The following is a 16,812-nucleotide window of genomic DNA, read 5'->3' as shown; positions in this document are numbered from 1 at the left end:
ATGGTAGGCTTAAAATATGTATAATAGTATGTACGAGTACAACGTGCTCTGATAAGGATCTGATAAAATGTGAAAAGGCTGCTATAAAAAATGTATTAAGAATAATAGAATTGTGAAAAGAAATGGACTTTGCTTGGAAAATACAGGATTAGATGGGGAAAGACTTTGAATAGACTTGTTAAAATGTAGTCTTGAAAAATCCATTAGGCTATCAGGCAATTTTCTACTGGTCTAAGGATGGGGTGGGGGGCGGCACCAGCAGGAGGGTAAAAATGGTAAAAAATATGTGTGAGATCTCTAGAAGGAATTTGACTTGTTTTTGTATATTCACTGTTTTTTCACTCAATAAAAATATTTTAAAAAAAGAAGAAAAAAAAAGTATCCTCAACTCTTGACCTCGGTTTACCCTCTTCTTAACCACACACATCCCCTTTTCTTGAACACGTGTCCTTTCCTCTCAGCCTCATTTGCCTCTCCTCTCAGCCACAAGCGTTTCCTCTTGAACTCAGGTTTACTCTCCCCACAGCCTCAGCTGATCTTCCTATCTGCCACACGTGTCTCCTTTCCTTGAACATGTTTCCTCACCTCTCAGCCTCTATAGACTCTCCTTTCACCCACACATATCTACTTCCCCTGAATACAAGTTTACTCACCCCTCATTTGACTCGCCTCTCAACCACACGTGTCTCTATCCCTTGAACACCTTTCCTCACCTCCAATCCTCAGTAGACCATCCTCTCAGCCACGTGTGCCTCCTTCCCTAGAACACATTTCCTCACCAGTCAGTCTCAGTAGACCCTCCTCTCAGCCACACGTTTCTCCTTCCCTCTAACACGTTTCCTTGCCAGTCAGCCTCAGTAGACCCTCTTCTCAACTTCACATGTCTCCTTCTCTTGAACATTTTTCCTCACCTCTCAGTTTTCCTGAATTTCAAATCAACATTTTCATAGCGCGCCCATGTGTAGTCCCTGGAAGATTATTAATAAAGCTGGAAAAGTGTTATTATAAAAAACTTCTCAATTTAGGTTAGGTAGTCTTGCAACTTCGTCCACCTCTAATTTCACGTCTTCTCGTTGCCGGGTGATGGGAGCGGGCTGGTCAGTTGTTGGCGACGTGAAACTAACATTCGTTTGTGAGACATGGCCGGTGACGTCCCATAAGGGCCCCACACAGCCCATCCCCTTCTACACAAAGCAGGTGCTCCTCCATCAAACACCTTCAGAGATTTAATTCACTTGCATTACAACTGAAAGGGGTATAATGGATGAGAGAGAGGGACTGAGCACACTGCGATGCAGAGAGAGGCTCCACAGCTGTAAGAGTCAGACAGTCACTGAGCAAACAGCTGGGCGGAGGGAGTGTACACAGCTGGTAAGAGAGACCAGATGAGCATGCAGGGGTGCAGAGACTAAGGGGCACATTTGGTAAATGAGAGCCACTGTGACTGTACATGCAGCTGTGCAGTGAGACTGGGTGCACGGATGGATGGTAATAGAAATCCATTGACCACAGAGTTAGGCAGAGAGAGTGAGTGCACCTCTAAGGAGACAGAGGCTGAGTTTACAGCTTAGTGGAGAGACCGTGTCACGGGCACAGCAAAGCAGAGAGAAATTGAAGAAAGCTGAGAGGCAGCATATTATAGCTACGGAAAGAGATGTTGAATTCAGAACTTTGTAGACATAGCAAATGCATTCACAGGGAAGCAGAGAGAGCGAAAGAGGCCAAACACACAGTTAATAATAAAGAATCTGATTATAGAGACCCGGTGTACAGGAAGAGAGTGTGGTTATAACTCGATGGAGAGTGCAATGCACGGCCTGTTCAGCAGAGAGATAGACAGAGTACACAGGTGAGTGAAAAGAGATTTGGCATACACATGTGCAAAGAGAGACTTAGTGCACAGCTAAGATGAGAGGGACTCAAAGGCATGCACAAAGGGTAGGCACACAGTTGGCTAGAGAGAGTGGGAGCCTCAGCTTATAGCTTGCTAAAACAAGCATTTGTCATGCAATCGGTCTCACATTTGTGAAAGTTAGAGCTATTGGTGTTGTAAATTATATTATTATTATTTTTTTTGTATGGCTTTAAACCGAGAGTCGAAGTCATTTACAAGCGTTAGCCACGACTACAAATGATTCCAGGTGGATGCCTCACATTTTGTTTGTGGCTTTAATGCACGTTTAGGCTTATGTGACATAAGATCAAAAAATTAAAGCCAGACCAGTTTAGCAAAGGTTTGAACTCTGACCTTATACGTAGGGGCTTCAGACCAGGGGTCCAGTTGAAAGGAAAAGGATAACCCTCTGAAGTTGAGGCGTCACTTCCCTGACGGCATTGGAGCAGTGACGTATTCAAAGCTAGAGTACAGTCTGGGTGGCTGAAGTCAGTTTTATGCACCAAACACTTCAATTGCAAGGGCGGCTCGCTAGAGCCATGTTCAAAGCACCTGCCCTGGAACCTAAAATAAATCCGGGGCGCACTGAGCATCTCCAAAATGTTTTTAAAAACGTAGACATTGCGTGCAGCATTTAAAAGTTTAATTAAAGATAAAGAACATTGCATAAGTGTGTTTTCAGAACGTGCGGTAGCCGTGAAGCGGAAGCACTGGTAAATTATTCGGCCGGGAACCTTTCAGCCTGCCCTAAGTAAAGATAACATGCACAAGCAGAGGCAGGGCAACAAAAAGTAAAAAGGGTGCTCACCAAGTATCATAAATTAACATGAAGAGTAAGAGCACATGTAATGGGCAGTCCTCATGGGAGGTTACAAAAGTAGAAAAGGAGGATCTACTAAGCATATTAACCAATGAAAAGCAGGCATTTAAAAAGAACAGTAATTAGAAGCAATTTAAAAAGAGGTGGTGCTTAAAGGCCATTTTCTAGATACAGCATGTGTTGAGGAGACAGCACATGCGCTGCCTAGGGGAGACCCAAAAACGTTAGTCACATTGTAGAGCTAAGCAGAGAAATATTGGGCAAACACCTTGGCAAGGGGAGACTGAGCACGAGGCTGGACAGAGAAAGTCTGTGCCCCCAGCTGGACAAAGAGAGACGGGCACACAGTTGGGTAGAGAGAGACAGTGCTCAGCTGCATAAAGATAGACTGAGCACCCAGTTGGGTATAACAACAATGAGTGCACTGCTGGACAAAGAGAGACAGGGCTACCAGGTGGGTAGAGAGAGAGAGACTGACTGCACAGCTAGACAAAGAGAGTCTGAGCACGCAGTTGGGTAGAACAAGACTGAGTGAACTGTTGGACAAAGAGAGACTGGTCACACATTTGGGTAGAGAGAGTCTTAGCTCACTGCGAAACAAAGAATGACTTAGCACATAGTTGGGTAGAAAGAAACTGAGTGCACTGCTAGACAAAGAGAGACTGGTCACACAGTTTGGTAGAGAGAGACTGAGTGCACTGCGGGACAAAGAGTGGCTGAGCACATAGTTCGGTACAGAGAGAGACTGAGTGCACTGAGGGACAATGAGACTGGTCACACAGTTGGCTGGAGAGAGACTGAGTGCACTGCTGTACAAAGAGAGACTGGGCAGACAGTTGGCTGGAGAGAGACTGAGTGCACTGCTGTACAAAGAGAGACTGGGGACACAGTTGGGTGGAGAGCGACTGAGTGCACAGCTGAATAAAGGGAGACCAGGCACACAACTGGGTGGAGAGAGACTGAGTATACTGCTGGACAAAGAGAGACTGGTCGCACAGTTGGGTGGAGATAGATTGAGAGCATAGCTGGACAAAGAGAGACTGGTCACACAGTTGGGTGGAGAGCGACTGAGTGCACTGCTGGACAAAGAGAGATCAAGCACACAGTTGGGTAGAGAGCGACTGAGTGCACTGCTGGACAAAGAGAGATCAAGCACACAGTTGGGTAGAGAGTGACTGAGTGCACTGCTGGACAAAGAGAGACCGGACACACAGTTGAGTAGAGGGAGACTGAGTGCACAGCTGGAGGCTGAGAGCACAGCTGGACAAAGAGAGACCAGGCACACAGTTGGGTAGAGAGCAACTGAGTGCACTGCTGGACAAAGAGAGATCAAGCACACAGTCGGGTAGAGAGTGACTGAGTGCACTGCTGGACAAAGAGAGACCGGACACACAGTTGAGTAGAGGGAGACTGAGTACACTGCTGGAGACTGAGTGCATAGATGGACAAAGAGAGACGGGCACACAGTTGGATAGAGAGAGACAGTGCACAGCTGCATAAAGAAAGACTGAGCACACAGTTGGGTAGAACGACACTGAGTGCACTGCTGGACAAAGATAGACGGGGCTACCAGGTGGGTAGAGAGAGAGAGAGACTGACTGCACAGCTAGACAAAGAGAGTCTGAGCACGCAGTTGGGTAGAACAAGACTGAGTGCACTGTAGGACAAAGAGAGACCGGTCACACAGTTGAGTGGACATAAACTGAGTGCACTGTGGGACAAAGAGACGTTATAGAGCTAATGGAAAGAACAGAACATTTTAGTTCATCCTCAATTCATGTTTTAATGGTTTTCTTTTCCTTACAGTGTGGTCACCCGCTTCCCGGCCTCACCAGGCAAGAGGACTGCTGCGGCAGCGTGGGCATATACTGGGGAGTCAACAGGTGCATGCCATGCACCCCCAAACCAGGTAGGCGTCATGGGGATGTCGGATGGGTGAAGGGGTATGAAACTGACCGCTGCAAAGAATGCCTCTGGAGAGATCTGATTCTAGCTAATCCCAACAGTCCAGTGTATAGATTCTCCATCTCTCTCTTACCTGCTTGTCTTTCTTATCCTGGAGGGATATGGTCTCATAGTATCTACTAGCCTGGGCCAGAGGGAGCCAGGCCTCACCAGTAGGAGTGTTTTGTAACTGAAGAATGGTGCAGTTTCTCTCTGCTCACTCTCCTATCCGTATGGTGGTCTGTCTTCAGCGCTGAAACCTCCCATGTGCCACTTTGCACATGGCACTATATTTCAATGTATAGCAAGTGTGCTTGAGATGCTTCCATGAAACCTAAATACATGCACTGGTTTTTCCTTGAAGGTTGGAGTGAGGCCCAGCGCAGTGTACTAGACTGGGCTGTCGGCTGCGTGCACAGGCAGGGGTGTCAGACGTCTCATTATTGCAAGAGTGGAGCGCCCTGGAGACAGTGATAGCCCACCCACTGCTTGTCCGCCCGCTCTGACAGGCAGGGGTGGCAGGCAGGCCCGCAGCCCGCTCCCAGCAGCACGCATGGTTACAGTAGCAGGCAGAACACACGCCTGTTCCAGGCTGGCACCAGAGGTTCACACTCGTGAAAGAAATATGCAGAACGTGTGAGTGAACGAAGGGTCAGGGGGTGCCAGGGTCGACAGGTGGTAGTCCACTGCGCGATGATGGGCCACTGGCAGGCCAAAGTGGGTATTGTTCACTCAAAAGAGATCGAATCTCCTGCCAGTCGTAGAAGCTTCCCTGGCCCTCTCCTGAGACACATGCTCATTAAACACACATTGAGAGCTATATGATAGATTTAGAGGGAGCGCGGTCAGGATGCAGCATTTTGAGGTCCTATGTCGGTCTTAGTGATGATGTAAACCTATTACTCCTCTAATTTGCACCTGCGGGTTCTGAACTGGGTTGCCACACTCCTCAAAAGGACCATGGAGGTGGAAGAAAGAGGAGCCTGGAATGAGATAATGTTCTGATATCACCTGAGTGCTATAGGACCTGCATTCCACCGACCGGGGTTCAGTTTTAAAGACCCTTTCACACCTTACCTTAAATTGCGCAATTGTGGCCGTTTTGCGTAACAGGCTGCCTGTTATAATGTGTGTGAGTGTGTGTGTGATGAGATGTGATCTCACTGCTAAAGCCTTGCTACTCTGTGAACAGCCATCAGCACAGTATGTAACATCAGCTTTAAACAAGTGGTATTTTCATTTTTTATATTCACCAGATCCCATGGGCTGCAGCCGGCGCCCTTTCAATTGGTTCACATGGCGGGGAGGAAGAGGAGGGAGTTCAGCAGAGAACCACTGCCTGGACCCATCTGGTTCCTCTTAGTGCCCAAACCTCAAGTCACATCCGTTCATGTTCAAGCGCCGCGGCTGTTTTCGGAGCAGCTAATTCATTTCATGATTCAGTGGTTTTATTTATTTTGGGTTTTTACTGGACTTTCCCTTCACCGCATGGGATTTCAACATATTTCCCAAAAGCTCCATCACCAGAGGCTTTCCTACCCAGAAGCGCAAGAATCACCTAATGGAGAGCGAAGAGAAGACAGACTCACCAATTTCTTGAGTCTACCAGAACACAGTATGGCCAACTCTGTGGACTCTGTCTTCATCCAACTAATTCCCCTAATAGGCCATAGCAAGGATATCCCATAGCACTCACCTGTTGTCCCGATAAAATGCACAACTCCACATAAAGGAACAGGAGAGCACAAAGTAAGACCACACCTTGTTGTGATTAAAGGGTGGCCAGCGATGCCAAGACCTAAACTACCCGCCCGCCTGATTAGTCACCAAGCACCAGAACTATCCTTGTTCAGGTGCTTAGACCTTCTGAGTCAGTTCACACCACGCTGTGCCACTGCCTGCTCTTAGAAAATATTTTCACAAACACTCAAGGGGTCCCCTTCCCGTTTCTACTTGAAGTAGATGGTAAACTACGAGTGTTTTGCGACCGCAAATACGGTTGCAAAACAATGGTACATGACATTTGGCACACCCCTTCCTAATAGCGAGTCGTAAACACTATTTTGCGAGTCAGTAACTCTCAAAATAGCGTTTGTACATACCACCACCGTTTTTTGCAGTCGCAAACGGATTGATTTCCTTTTGCGACCGCAAAAAACGGTCATACATCTGGCCCTTAATTTTTTGAAACTGAGTTAAAGAAGACAGCTTGGAATCATTGTACATCATGTATAAAAGGAAATAAATGCATTATTTACACAGTGAACACAATCTTGTACGATTGTCCACACTCCCATCTCCTGCTATCTGGCAAGGGACACCTAGTCTCAGGGCCTGATGTGCATCTTGTAACACCTGGATCCACATCTCCCTGACTCCCTGATACGATGCAGCTAGACCCATTTCGAATACGGAGGTTGCTGCCCCAATCTTAAAGGAATGAGTAGAGTAACCCTTTCCTGTGTGGCAAGACAATCTCAAGCAGGCCCCATTATTTCATTAAACTGGTGTCTCAAGAGAACAGTACTATATGCATGACAAAGCAGGTAACTCCTCCTAGGTGGATGGAGATTTAGGTATGCCCTGACAAGTGCAACTGAACAATTTGCGGGTTTCCCTATGAGCGGCAGGGGTATCCTGCCCACTCCTTTCTGATCTGGGTTGGATTTTCAGACCCGTGCCTCCAGACTTCCATCCCTAGTGACCACTTCATCTCTGCACAGGGCCGAAGGCGGACGTTGTCTTTTGAATTGGCCACCAATTTACTGCACCTAAACGCTCCAAAGAAGGCTTGCGTGAGTCTGCTGCAAAGTGTCTTGCTACAAAGGGGTGACTATGTTATACAAGTTTAGCATGTCTTTAAGAATGTGAAGCTCTATGGGTGCCCTGCTATCGGGTGTCTTCTCTTCCGACCTAGCCCATCTTTTGAGAGCTACTCTGAAAGGGAATGAACAGGTAGTGCCAGGGTGACCATGCAACTTTGCGTGGTGGGCAAACACAGAAAGGTGTCTTGCTACCTGTGAGTGGCCCTTTTCCCTTTCCCTAGCCCATAAGATGAAGTACTACAATCATGCTTCCAAAGGAGCAGCACTGCTGGTACCAGTTACCCCAAGGAAGGTGTCAACACAGATCTTGTAATGCACCCATGTCTCAGGGGCTAGAGATATTTACCCTAGCTCCTAAAGCTGAGGATCCCCTGCAGAAGATGCAAAAGGTGGGCTGGGAAAGATGTCATCAGGAGGTTCGACTGTGGGAATGCTGCCAGGAATGAGTTAATGCATCAGGTGCATTATTCTTGGTGCTCTCTTTATGTTGAGCCCCTCACTCCACATTTCTATATAAACACACCTTCACCAGTTGCTTCAGCAGGCTAAGTACCGTGGGACAGGTTGCTGACTGGGAATTGATTGCCTGCACCACTGCCATGTTGTCAGACTAGAGGAGAATTCTCTTATCGGAAGGTGTGCGGAGCCAGAGATGGAATGCAACCACTAAGGGTACAGTTCTAACACTGTGATGTTCGCTGTGCACTTCCTTGTGCGACATGCATTGGGCCACTTCTGTTTGTACTATTCCTTCCCCCAAAATTTTATTTCAAAAACGTTTTTATTAACATCTTTCCAAAAATTGGTACATATTACTGCATATTGGGGTATAGAAATAACGCATGACGGTACAAACAGTCATATACACACTGGTTACATCTACATGTACTTCAACACAGTTCCCCCATATGTTTCTAGTAACGCTGTAAATTGGTGGATACAGCATAATCCTCACGTCCCGAAAAATTAATCGCTAACATCAGACACCAACTCCACCCTCGGCGGATCACAAATGTTGCCTCTGAAGGCATTCCACTTTCCCCCTACCCTTGTCCATTTCTTGGGGCACCCTCTATGCAAATACACCATTTTATCCCCTATCATTGCGCCATCCATGTCACAGCACCACTAGTGATATGTGGGAATCAGTCTTGCTCCCCAGTGTTGGGCTATGTTTTGCTTTGCTATCGTCATGCCCAATGTCGCCCAATTTTGGGCCATTTGATTGAGGTCTGTCGGCTCCCAGACATTTAAAAGACAGCACTTGGGTTCCGGTTCGACTGCAGCTCCGCCCACCCGTGAGATGGTGCGCATGACTGATTCCCAATATGGTTTGATCTCCGGGCAATCCCACAGTATGTGGTAAAAGGTACCCAGCCCCCCACACTGCCATAGACATGATGGTGTGTTAGCAAGTCCCATGCGGTGCATAGTCGTTATTGTGTAATAGATGCTGTGGAGGATTTTAAGCTGCACTAACTTTAATCTAGAGGGAATTGCTACCTCTCTTGGGGAGGACAGCGCCTCTTGCCAGTCTGTCTCGTCGAGTTCCCCTATGTCGGTCTGCCATCTGTCCCTGAGGGTTTTTGTGGGGTCAGGTTGATTGTTTACAATTTTGCGGTACGTTTGGGAAATCGCTTTTTTTGTCATGTGGTCCGCCAATAATCTATCCTCTAGTGGTGTGGCCTCCGGGAGCTCAGTGTCAGGCGGGATGAGATTCGTAAGCGCATGGCTCACCTGCATGTAGCGGAAAGTTTCCGTCGGTGCCATCCCATATGTTTCTTGGAGCTGGGTCAATGGAATGATCTTACCCTTCTTCCACAAATCCCCAATCAGGGAGATACCAATTAAGTCCCATTGTTTAAATCCCTTGATGTTGCCTAGTTTGCCTAAGCGTTGGGTTTCCCACAGCGGAGTGGCTTGTGTCAGTACCCCCTCTCAACCAACCGCGCGCAGTGCAGTGAACCATATTTGTACGGTGTGCGCCGTTGGCCCTATGAAGTTAGGTCCTCGATGTTTATTATATAGCGCTTCTATGATGCCCCCACCGACGCCATGCCTGTCCATACAAAACGTCGGTTCCTCTTGTGGATCATAGAGCCATTGGTGAATTGTGATTACCAATAGTATACTTTTATGTTTGGAAGGGCGATTCCGCCATCGTACGAGCTCCTCACCAATTTATGCATTGCTTTACGGGCGGGCTTCCCGTCCCAGAGGAGATTGCTGACTTCGGTTTCTATGGCTTTAAAATAGGTGGGGGGACAGCAAAGGGGGTATTTTGCAGGGTATATAGGAACCTAGAGAGCGTCTTCATTTTAAAGAGGGCCGCTCTTCCCAGCAGTGTCAGCGGCAGGGATCGCCAGTGCTTCACATCCCGTCGGAACCTACTTCCAGGTGGTTTTTTCCCTGAATTGCTCGGGGTGCGGTGTTATATGCAATCCCAGATACTTGAACCCATTATTGGCAATCTGTATCTCACAGTTTCTAGGTAGTCGCGGAGGAGAGCCCTTGAGCACGTAAAGCAGTGACTTACCCCAATTAATGGTGTATCCTGAAACTGTACCATATGCAGCGCAAATATCTAAGAGGCAATTTATAGAGCGTGCGGGGGAAGCCAAGTACAATAACACATCGTCCGCGTATAAGGAAATACGGTCCTCCCATCCCTCCACCCACTTGAGCCCTCTAATGACCGGATCTTGTCTTATCCACGCCGCCAATGGCTCGAGTACCAGCGTAAACAATGGCGGCGATAGGGGGCAGCCCTGTCTGGTCCCCCTGCCCAAGGGGAAATCCGCCGAGATGCGGCCATTTACCACTACGTGTGCCAAGGGTTTCGTGTAGAGTAGTTGGACCCACGCACAGAACTGGGGGCCAAAGCCCAGGAGCTGGAGGACTGCAAAAAGAAAGGGCCATTCGACTAAATCGAATGCCATACGCGCATACAGGGAGAGGATGAGAGCGTCTTCCTTAATGAGTGGTATACAGGCCTTGACGCCATGCAGTCGCCTCAGGTTAAGTGCCGTGTTAAGACCTGGCATGAACCCTGATTGGTCCGGATGCACCAATTTTCTGAGATAAGGTAGCAGTGTGGTGGCCAGCGTTTTAGCCAATATTTTGGCTTCCACGTTTAGTAATGAGATCGGCCGGTAAGATGTACAGTTCTGCTGTGGTTTCCCTATTTTATGTATGGCCACTATTGTTGCTAAGCGTTGATCCCTGGGAAGCTCCCCTTTATCCAAACTATCTTTATACATTTCCAGCAGATGTGGCGCTAGTTGGGTCGCAGTTTTCTTATACATTTCAATAGGTATCCCGTTGGGACCCAGAGCCTTCCCAGTGTGTAGTGCGCCAATTGCCAGTGTCAATTCCTCTGCCGTCAAATCCGCCTCTAGGTCCTGCCGTTCATTGGGGCCAAGTGTGAGCATCTGAATATCCTTGAGGAATGCAAGATTGTCGTCTATCGTGGCTATGGCGGTAGGTATATATACTGGCTCATAGTGAAGCGCTAGCGCGTCAGCCATTTGTTGCGGATCTGTTAGTTGGGTCCATTTTCTAGTCTTAGCTGTGTCACCCAACGATCAGCAGTCTCCCGTTCATCCAGCCAAGCTTAGAGCTTGCCCGCCTTGCCCCCAACCTCATAAATTGTGTGCAGTGTTTTGGTGTGCCTAGTTTTTGCCTCCTCCCACAGGTAGTCCCTGTATTCCTGCTTGGCCAGATTCAGTGTATGTGTCGTGGTGTCATTGGCGTCCAATGCGTGATCTACTTCAGCATGTCCCACCTCCCTCTCTAAAGCCTCTATGTGACTCAATTGTTCCTGCTTATGGCATGTGCTCAATAAGATAGCTTGGACCCTCAATACCATTTTGTATGCCTCCCACAGTGGCGTTGGGGATGTAACTGAGTGTGTATTTTCTTCTAAGTACTGTTTCGTGGTCGCAAGCAGACTCTTCCATATCTTAGGGTTTTGTAGGAACCCATGGTATACCGGAAAGATGTGTCTTCGCCCCAGGGTGTGAGATGTGTATTTAAGTAGAACAGGAGAGTGATCATAAATGCCCCATGGCAAGTGTGAGACTTCCAGTACCCTCTTTAGGCCTGTCGCTAATATGAAGATGTAATCTATTCTTGATAGACTGTCGTGTACCCCTGAATGGAAGGTGTACTATCTCTCTTGTGGGAACCGTGAACGCCATAATTACACGTGAGCTCCACAGTGCGTGGAGGAGGGAACAGGAGGCAAAGGGTTCCACGATCTAGCAGCCACCAACACTAAATGTTAACCACAATAAGAGCTGCTCCTAGTATAGTGACCACTGTGGGGTTTGGGTTATATTGTGAGTGAAGGCATCTCACAAAATGTGACAGACTGGTTTCACACACCACCTGGTGTCATGCTTCATCATTGACCAGTCTTCGCCCTCTAAAACCTTGGTTTGATAGAGGGCGGGCATACACCTGATGACAGGGATGCACTTCTAAACTAAGTGGGGGCCCGTGAGAAAGTGAGTGCGAATAAAAATTATTAAAGGTTATCAAATTATGTTTTAATGTGGTTGGTAACTATATGATATTAAAATCAATAAACGGTGTGTGGGGAAATTATTGTCCCCTAACCATAGTGTAAGCGGTCGACATGTTTCTGCCGTGTTGGCCCAGGTGGGTCCAGGGCATTCATCAGGACCTAAGTGTAAAGAGGGGGAGCTCCGTTCTTACCAACTGGTGGCAAGAAGATACCACTGTGCGGGTGTGATCTGTGTCACACTCCACTATTGGATGGCTTCCAAGTTCAAGCCTGTAATAGAAATTTGAAAGGAAGAGCATATAACAACAAACCTTGGTCACGGCGAGGTACTGAACACAATACATGCACTGATTCAGTAATGAGTGACTACTCGTGTGACATGTGACACTCTATATGTGTACATGATTTCAGAAAGCATGAAGTGAGATAGAGTCTCACTGTTCTTACCCTAAATACCAAAGCTACTTGTCCCATGGAAGGAGGGGAGGGGAAACCCTGTAAAGAGAAACACAGACCAAGATCGGTGTGAAAATGTAGTCTGAAGAAAAAAGGAAATTAACTTAAAACAATCAATCACAGTTACACCTGGAGTAGTCCGTCAGACAGAAACACAGTCATTCTTCATTCAAACACACTCTTACTGCCTCAAGGAAAGTTTCCTGCATTGCTCCTAGGTGACTGCTCCTGTTCCTCCCCGATGTTGGAATGAGGATAAAATCATCGAGCTATATATAGTGTGGCCAATTGGGGTGATTGATGTTAAGTGGATCGGCAATTTGGGTAAGTTTCGCCAGGTGCGTGATTTCCGGTGTCCTTGTGAGAACAATGATCGCTAGGAAGGAAATGCCTGGTTGAGTAATGGCGGGGGTTCGTGCATGCTCTGTGTCACGCGCTGAGCCTAAGTCTGCCCATAATGCGTATGCTCGAGTGGTGCCAGGGATGAGATTGTAACGCCCCTTCGGAAATGGCTCTGCAGCTGTGGGGGAGGCTGCGCGAGTCAACTGATTCTGAGTGCAGCCAGGACCCGCCCGAGTGTGGGCGTGGCTGCGCATGTGTACTGTGTCAAGACGAAGTCAGCGGCCGCCCAAGTACACGGGCACGGATGTTATGTACGCATATTTCAGGATATTGTTTATGAATAGTACCTCTGATAATGAGTTTAAACCCCGAAACTAGGGAAGGTAATCGGGACGGTGATTGGTACAGTGAGTCATAGACCAGAATTTGGTTGCATTAATCACGCGGAAATAAAGGAAGGGCGCTATGTGCGCTAGTGTGAGCAAAAGGTTTTTGGTTGTGCTGTGTCCGTCTGTTGAAAATGTGGCAGCATCTAAAGGGGCATGACTCAAAGCATATTTTCTGGTGGGCGAACTACACAGCAAACGTGTATGTCGGTATGTAAGAACTGTGTGCTGTATGAGACCTGACACCCTTGGGAATATACATTGGCCAACAAAGTTAGATGGTCTCTGAAAGCTGATGACGACCCTAGTACTGTAAACTAACAAATGGAAAGGGATGCCACGAAGATTCAAGCAATACCTTTATTAAAGCAATACCACCCATATCCTAAATCGGGTGCTTAAAAATAATTCACATCCTCATTTAATCTCAAAATCAACACATGCGTGAATCCCCGTAACATGACCTCATGTCCAATAGTCACTTAATGTATATTAACTCCTTCATATCAGTATTTCTCATAAACAGTCTTTGACGTGAAAACGAATCCTCCAAGTAAATAAGGCTGTGCAACACTTTTGGATCTACAAAAGGCGGGTCCATATTTTTGGAAGACTTCTGTTATGGCCACGTAGATGGCTCCGGGCGCCTCAGTGTTCTCGCAACCCCCTCCAGCTGGCACACATGCAGTGTACGCCCGCACCTTCGCCAGTCAGTCCCTCAATGCCTCGCCGCCAGTGAGGCACAACCGGGGGTTTGCGCTCCCATTACAGGGCAGCCGTATGATCCTGCGCAGCGTCTGCTTCTTCCCACCTCACACGGTCCGGGCAGGTCTCCACCACCTCGCAGTCATCAGTGATTGTGCCGGTCGCCCGCTGCCCTGAAGAGTCACAATCGGCTCAACTGCCCCCGATTGCGCTGTCCATCTCCGCCCAAGGCGATCGGGGTTATCTGGGTACGAAACGCCCCGGATGCACCGAGTGTTGCAGGCCGCGTCTCTTCCTCACGATGTAGGCTGTGCTTTAGTATACGCCCGGAGATCGGGAGCCAGTTATCGAGTTCCTCAACGTTTTGGATAACGTATTCAGTGTTTTTCACTCGTCCTGCGCCGTCAGATCTCTTATCGGATTAATGGGAAGGCTGCCTCGACCGCCGAGCCTCTCTAGGCAGCGGTCATTTGCTTCGGTCGCTAGCCACGCCCCCCCCTCCCCAAAATGACATCAAAAACCTCTCTCCCGGAAGCGTCCATGAACACAGACAATTCAGAACTGAATGCTGCGGGCACACAGTGCCTTTGGAAATCTGCATTACAGTGGCACACCCAAACATTGGGTGGATCGGTAAGGATGTTGACCTCAAAGTCTAGAAGGCAAGGTGTCCCTAGAGATACTTTTCAGGGTTATTGGAGCCCCAACGTTTGCCCATTTATTTGCACACGTACAAGTGGGTCCAGGCAGCAACACCGGCGGGGCAGCTGACATTGCTGGGGTGGGACTCGGTCCCCCAGCAGGCTCTGTTCTCTGTGCGGCACGGAAGGCGACATCACCCTCCCGCCACCTGAAAACCGGCAGAGCACTCCCGCAGCGCGGGATACTTTCCAAGGCTATTGGAGCCCCAACATTTGCCCGTTTGTTTGCACACCTACCAGGGGGTCCAGGCAGCAACACCAGCGGGGCCGCTGACATTGCTTGGGTGGGACTCGGTCCCCCAGCAGGCTCTGTTCTCTGCCCGGGAGGTGACGTCACCCTCCCAGTGCATGAAAACCGGCAGAGCACTCCCGCAGCGCGGGACGCATGTGGGCGTGCCCGGGCAAAGCCCAGGCCAAGGGCAGGCCTGTCTGCGACCGAATGAGGCCAGACTGGGCTACCCCCCTTGGTTTTAGGTCCAGGGTCTCTATACCTGGATATCTGCCTTAACGCTCTTGATGAATATTATTGTTTTGGGGACCATCTAAGGAGAACATGACAGAATCCCAGTGAGGCAAGGATTTTAAGCACCTAACAGAATGATAAAGTGGTGAGACTAACGATCGACTAACTATATTGCCAATCCAATATAATACTGGTGAACTTTTTTATAGCATGTGTAGTAAGGAGGATTTGTAATCGATAGTTGTTAACATAGTTGTTAACATTGAGTTACCCGAATTGGTCCTCTTTAGAATATTTAGTGGCAATTTTTATTCTTATTTTTAACCTACTGTTTTTACTGTGAATTATGCATTCCGTATTTTTTGCTTATTGAACCCAACTCTTTGCACTCTCGCACTTGGCCCTTTCGCACCTGACACTTTGAACATAATCCATATCACCTAGCACTTTGCATTTTGCACTTTGAACTCTTACTACTGTGTATTGCGCTTTATAGTGACTTAAGTATCTTGCATGAGAGACTTTGTTAGTCCCTTATCCTAAGATTTTTTTTGGGGGGGATAAAATATTGTACCTTTTATGAGATAAAAAAATGATTAAACGCAAGCTACAAAAACCAGTAGACAACACTCCACACACTACTATTGACTCTTTCCTAGTGCCGGCAGTTAGTGCGATTACTGATGAAATAGATAGAACGGAACGCCACCTATCCATGGGATCTGGCATAATGGCAGAAAGATTGGTTGGCGAGGGTAGTGGTTTAGTGCAGGAGGAAAATGTACAGCCAAGTGAACTTATTTATATTGAGCAACAAAGTACCCCAAGGACAACTGAAAGAACTACGGGAGCACATATGCAGACTAATCCCCCACGATTGCATACACCTGAGGGATCACCAATCCCGAAAAGAAAAAGAGGCTGCAAGAAGAGCCAGGTAACTGTGGGGAGTAATAAAATTAGGAAAGGATTGCCGCAGAATTTGACAGACCAAATATGTGATGATATAAATGTCCAAGGCACCACTATAAGCTTACACATATTGTAGCTCTTGTGGCAACAAAGATCGAAGAATTACTAAAACCACTCTATCATAAATTAGATAAACTGACTAGCGAAGTAATCAAAATTAGTGGTCTGCTAAAGAATACAAATGACAGTCTCGGGGAAAAGAGGAATCTAACAAAGGAGAGCTCTATTGATCAGCCAACCCAGGCAATAGCTGCCTCTGATAAGGCAATATGTATGGGGACAGGCAGAAACGCAGGACGGGGACAGCATGACGCAACATGCATAGGTAGTAAAAATGGAAGGAATGAGTTAGTAAACCACCTCCATTTAACGCAACAGACCGCGAATAATCAACCTTGCCAAAACAGAGGGGATGGGTCCGAGATGGATCGACCGACAACAAAATATACCAAGGTAGGAGAAAACAGGGCCCTTGAGGGAAGAGCCGATGTCCCCATAACTTTACCACCAGAATGCTGCCCGTATGTTGCAGTTATGGTTAATGTCCCCCCGTTAGAGCCGGGCTAAAGGGAGTCACACGATACCCTAAAAAATAAAGTGGTCCATTAGCTAGATAAGAACTGTGGGTACCCTGTGTCTGGAGCGAGTCAGATACTCTTAACAAGAAGAGTAAGCTGGATTGGCCCTTTAGCCAAGAGTCTCAAAGGAGACTGTATAATCATTAACTTTTGAAATCCAAGCTGGGCTAGAAACACCTTGGACAGAGCAGTTTAACC

The 16,812-nt window shown here is 47.6% G+C and overlaps 1 protein-coding gene across 1 annotated transcript in view; it reads left to right on the top strand.

Annotated features, from left to right (window-relative positions):
- LTBP2 (latent transforming growth factor beta binding protein 2) overlaps nt 1-16,812 on the top strand; it is a 1,878,832-nt gene that overhangs the window by 957,949 nt on the left and 904,071 nt on the right. The window contains exon 8 of the mRNA XM_085626762.1: nt 4,521-4,623. Within this exon, the coding sequence (XP_085482888.1) occupies nt 4,521-4,623 (103 nt within the window). The remainder of the gene's footprint in view (nt 1-4,520; nt 4,624-16,812) is intronic.

Source organism: Triturus cristatus, chromosome 9, assembly GCF_964204655.1.
Source record: "Triturus cristatus chromosome 9, aTriCri1.1, whole genome shotgun sequence".
NCBI classification, from domain to species: Eukaryota; Metazoa; Chordata; class Amphibia; order Caudata; family Salamandridae; genus Triturus; species Triturus cristatus.
Note: the sequence above shows the minus strand (reverse complement) of the source record. Positions and strands in the feature narration are given on the sequence as shown.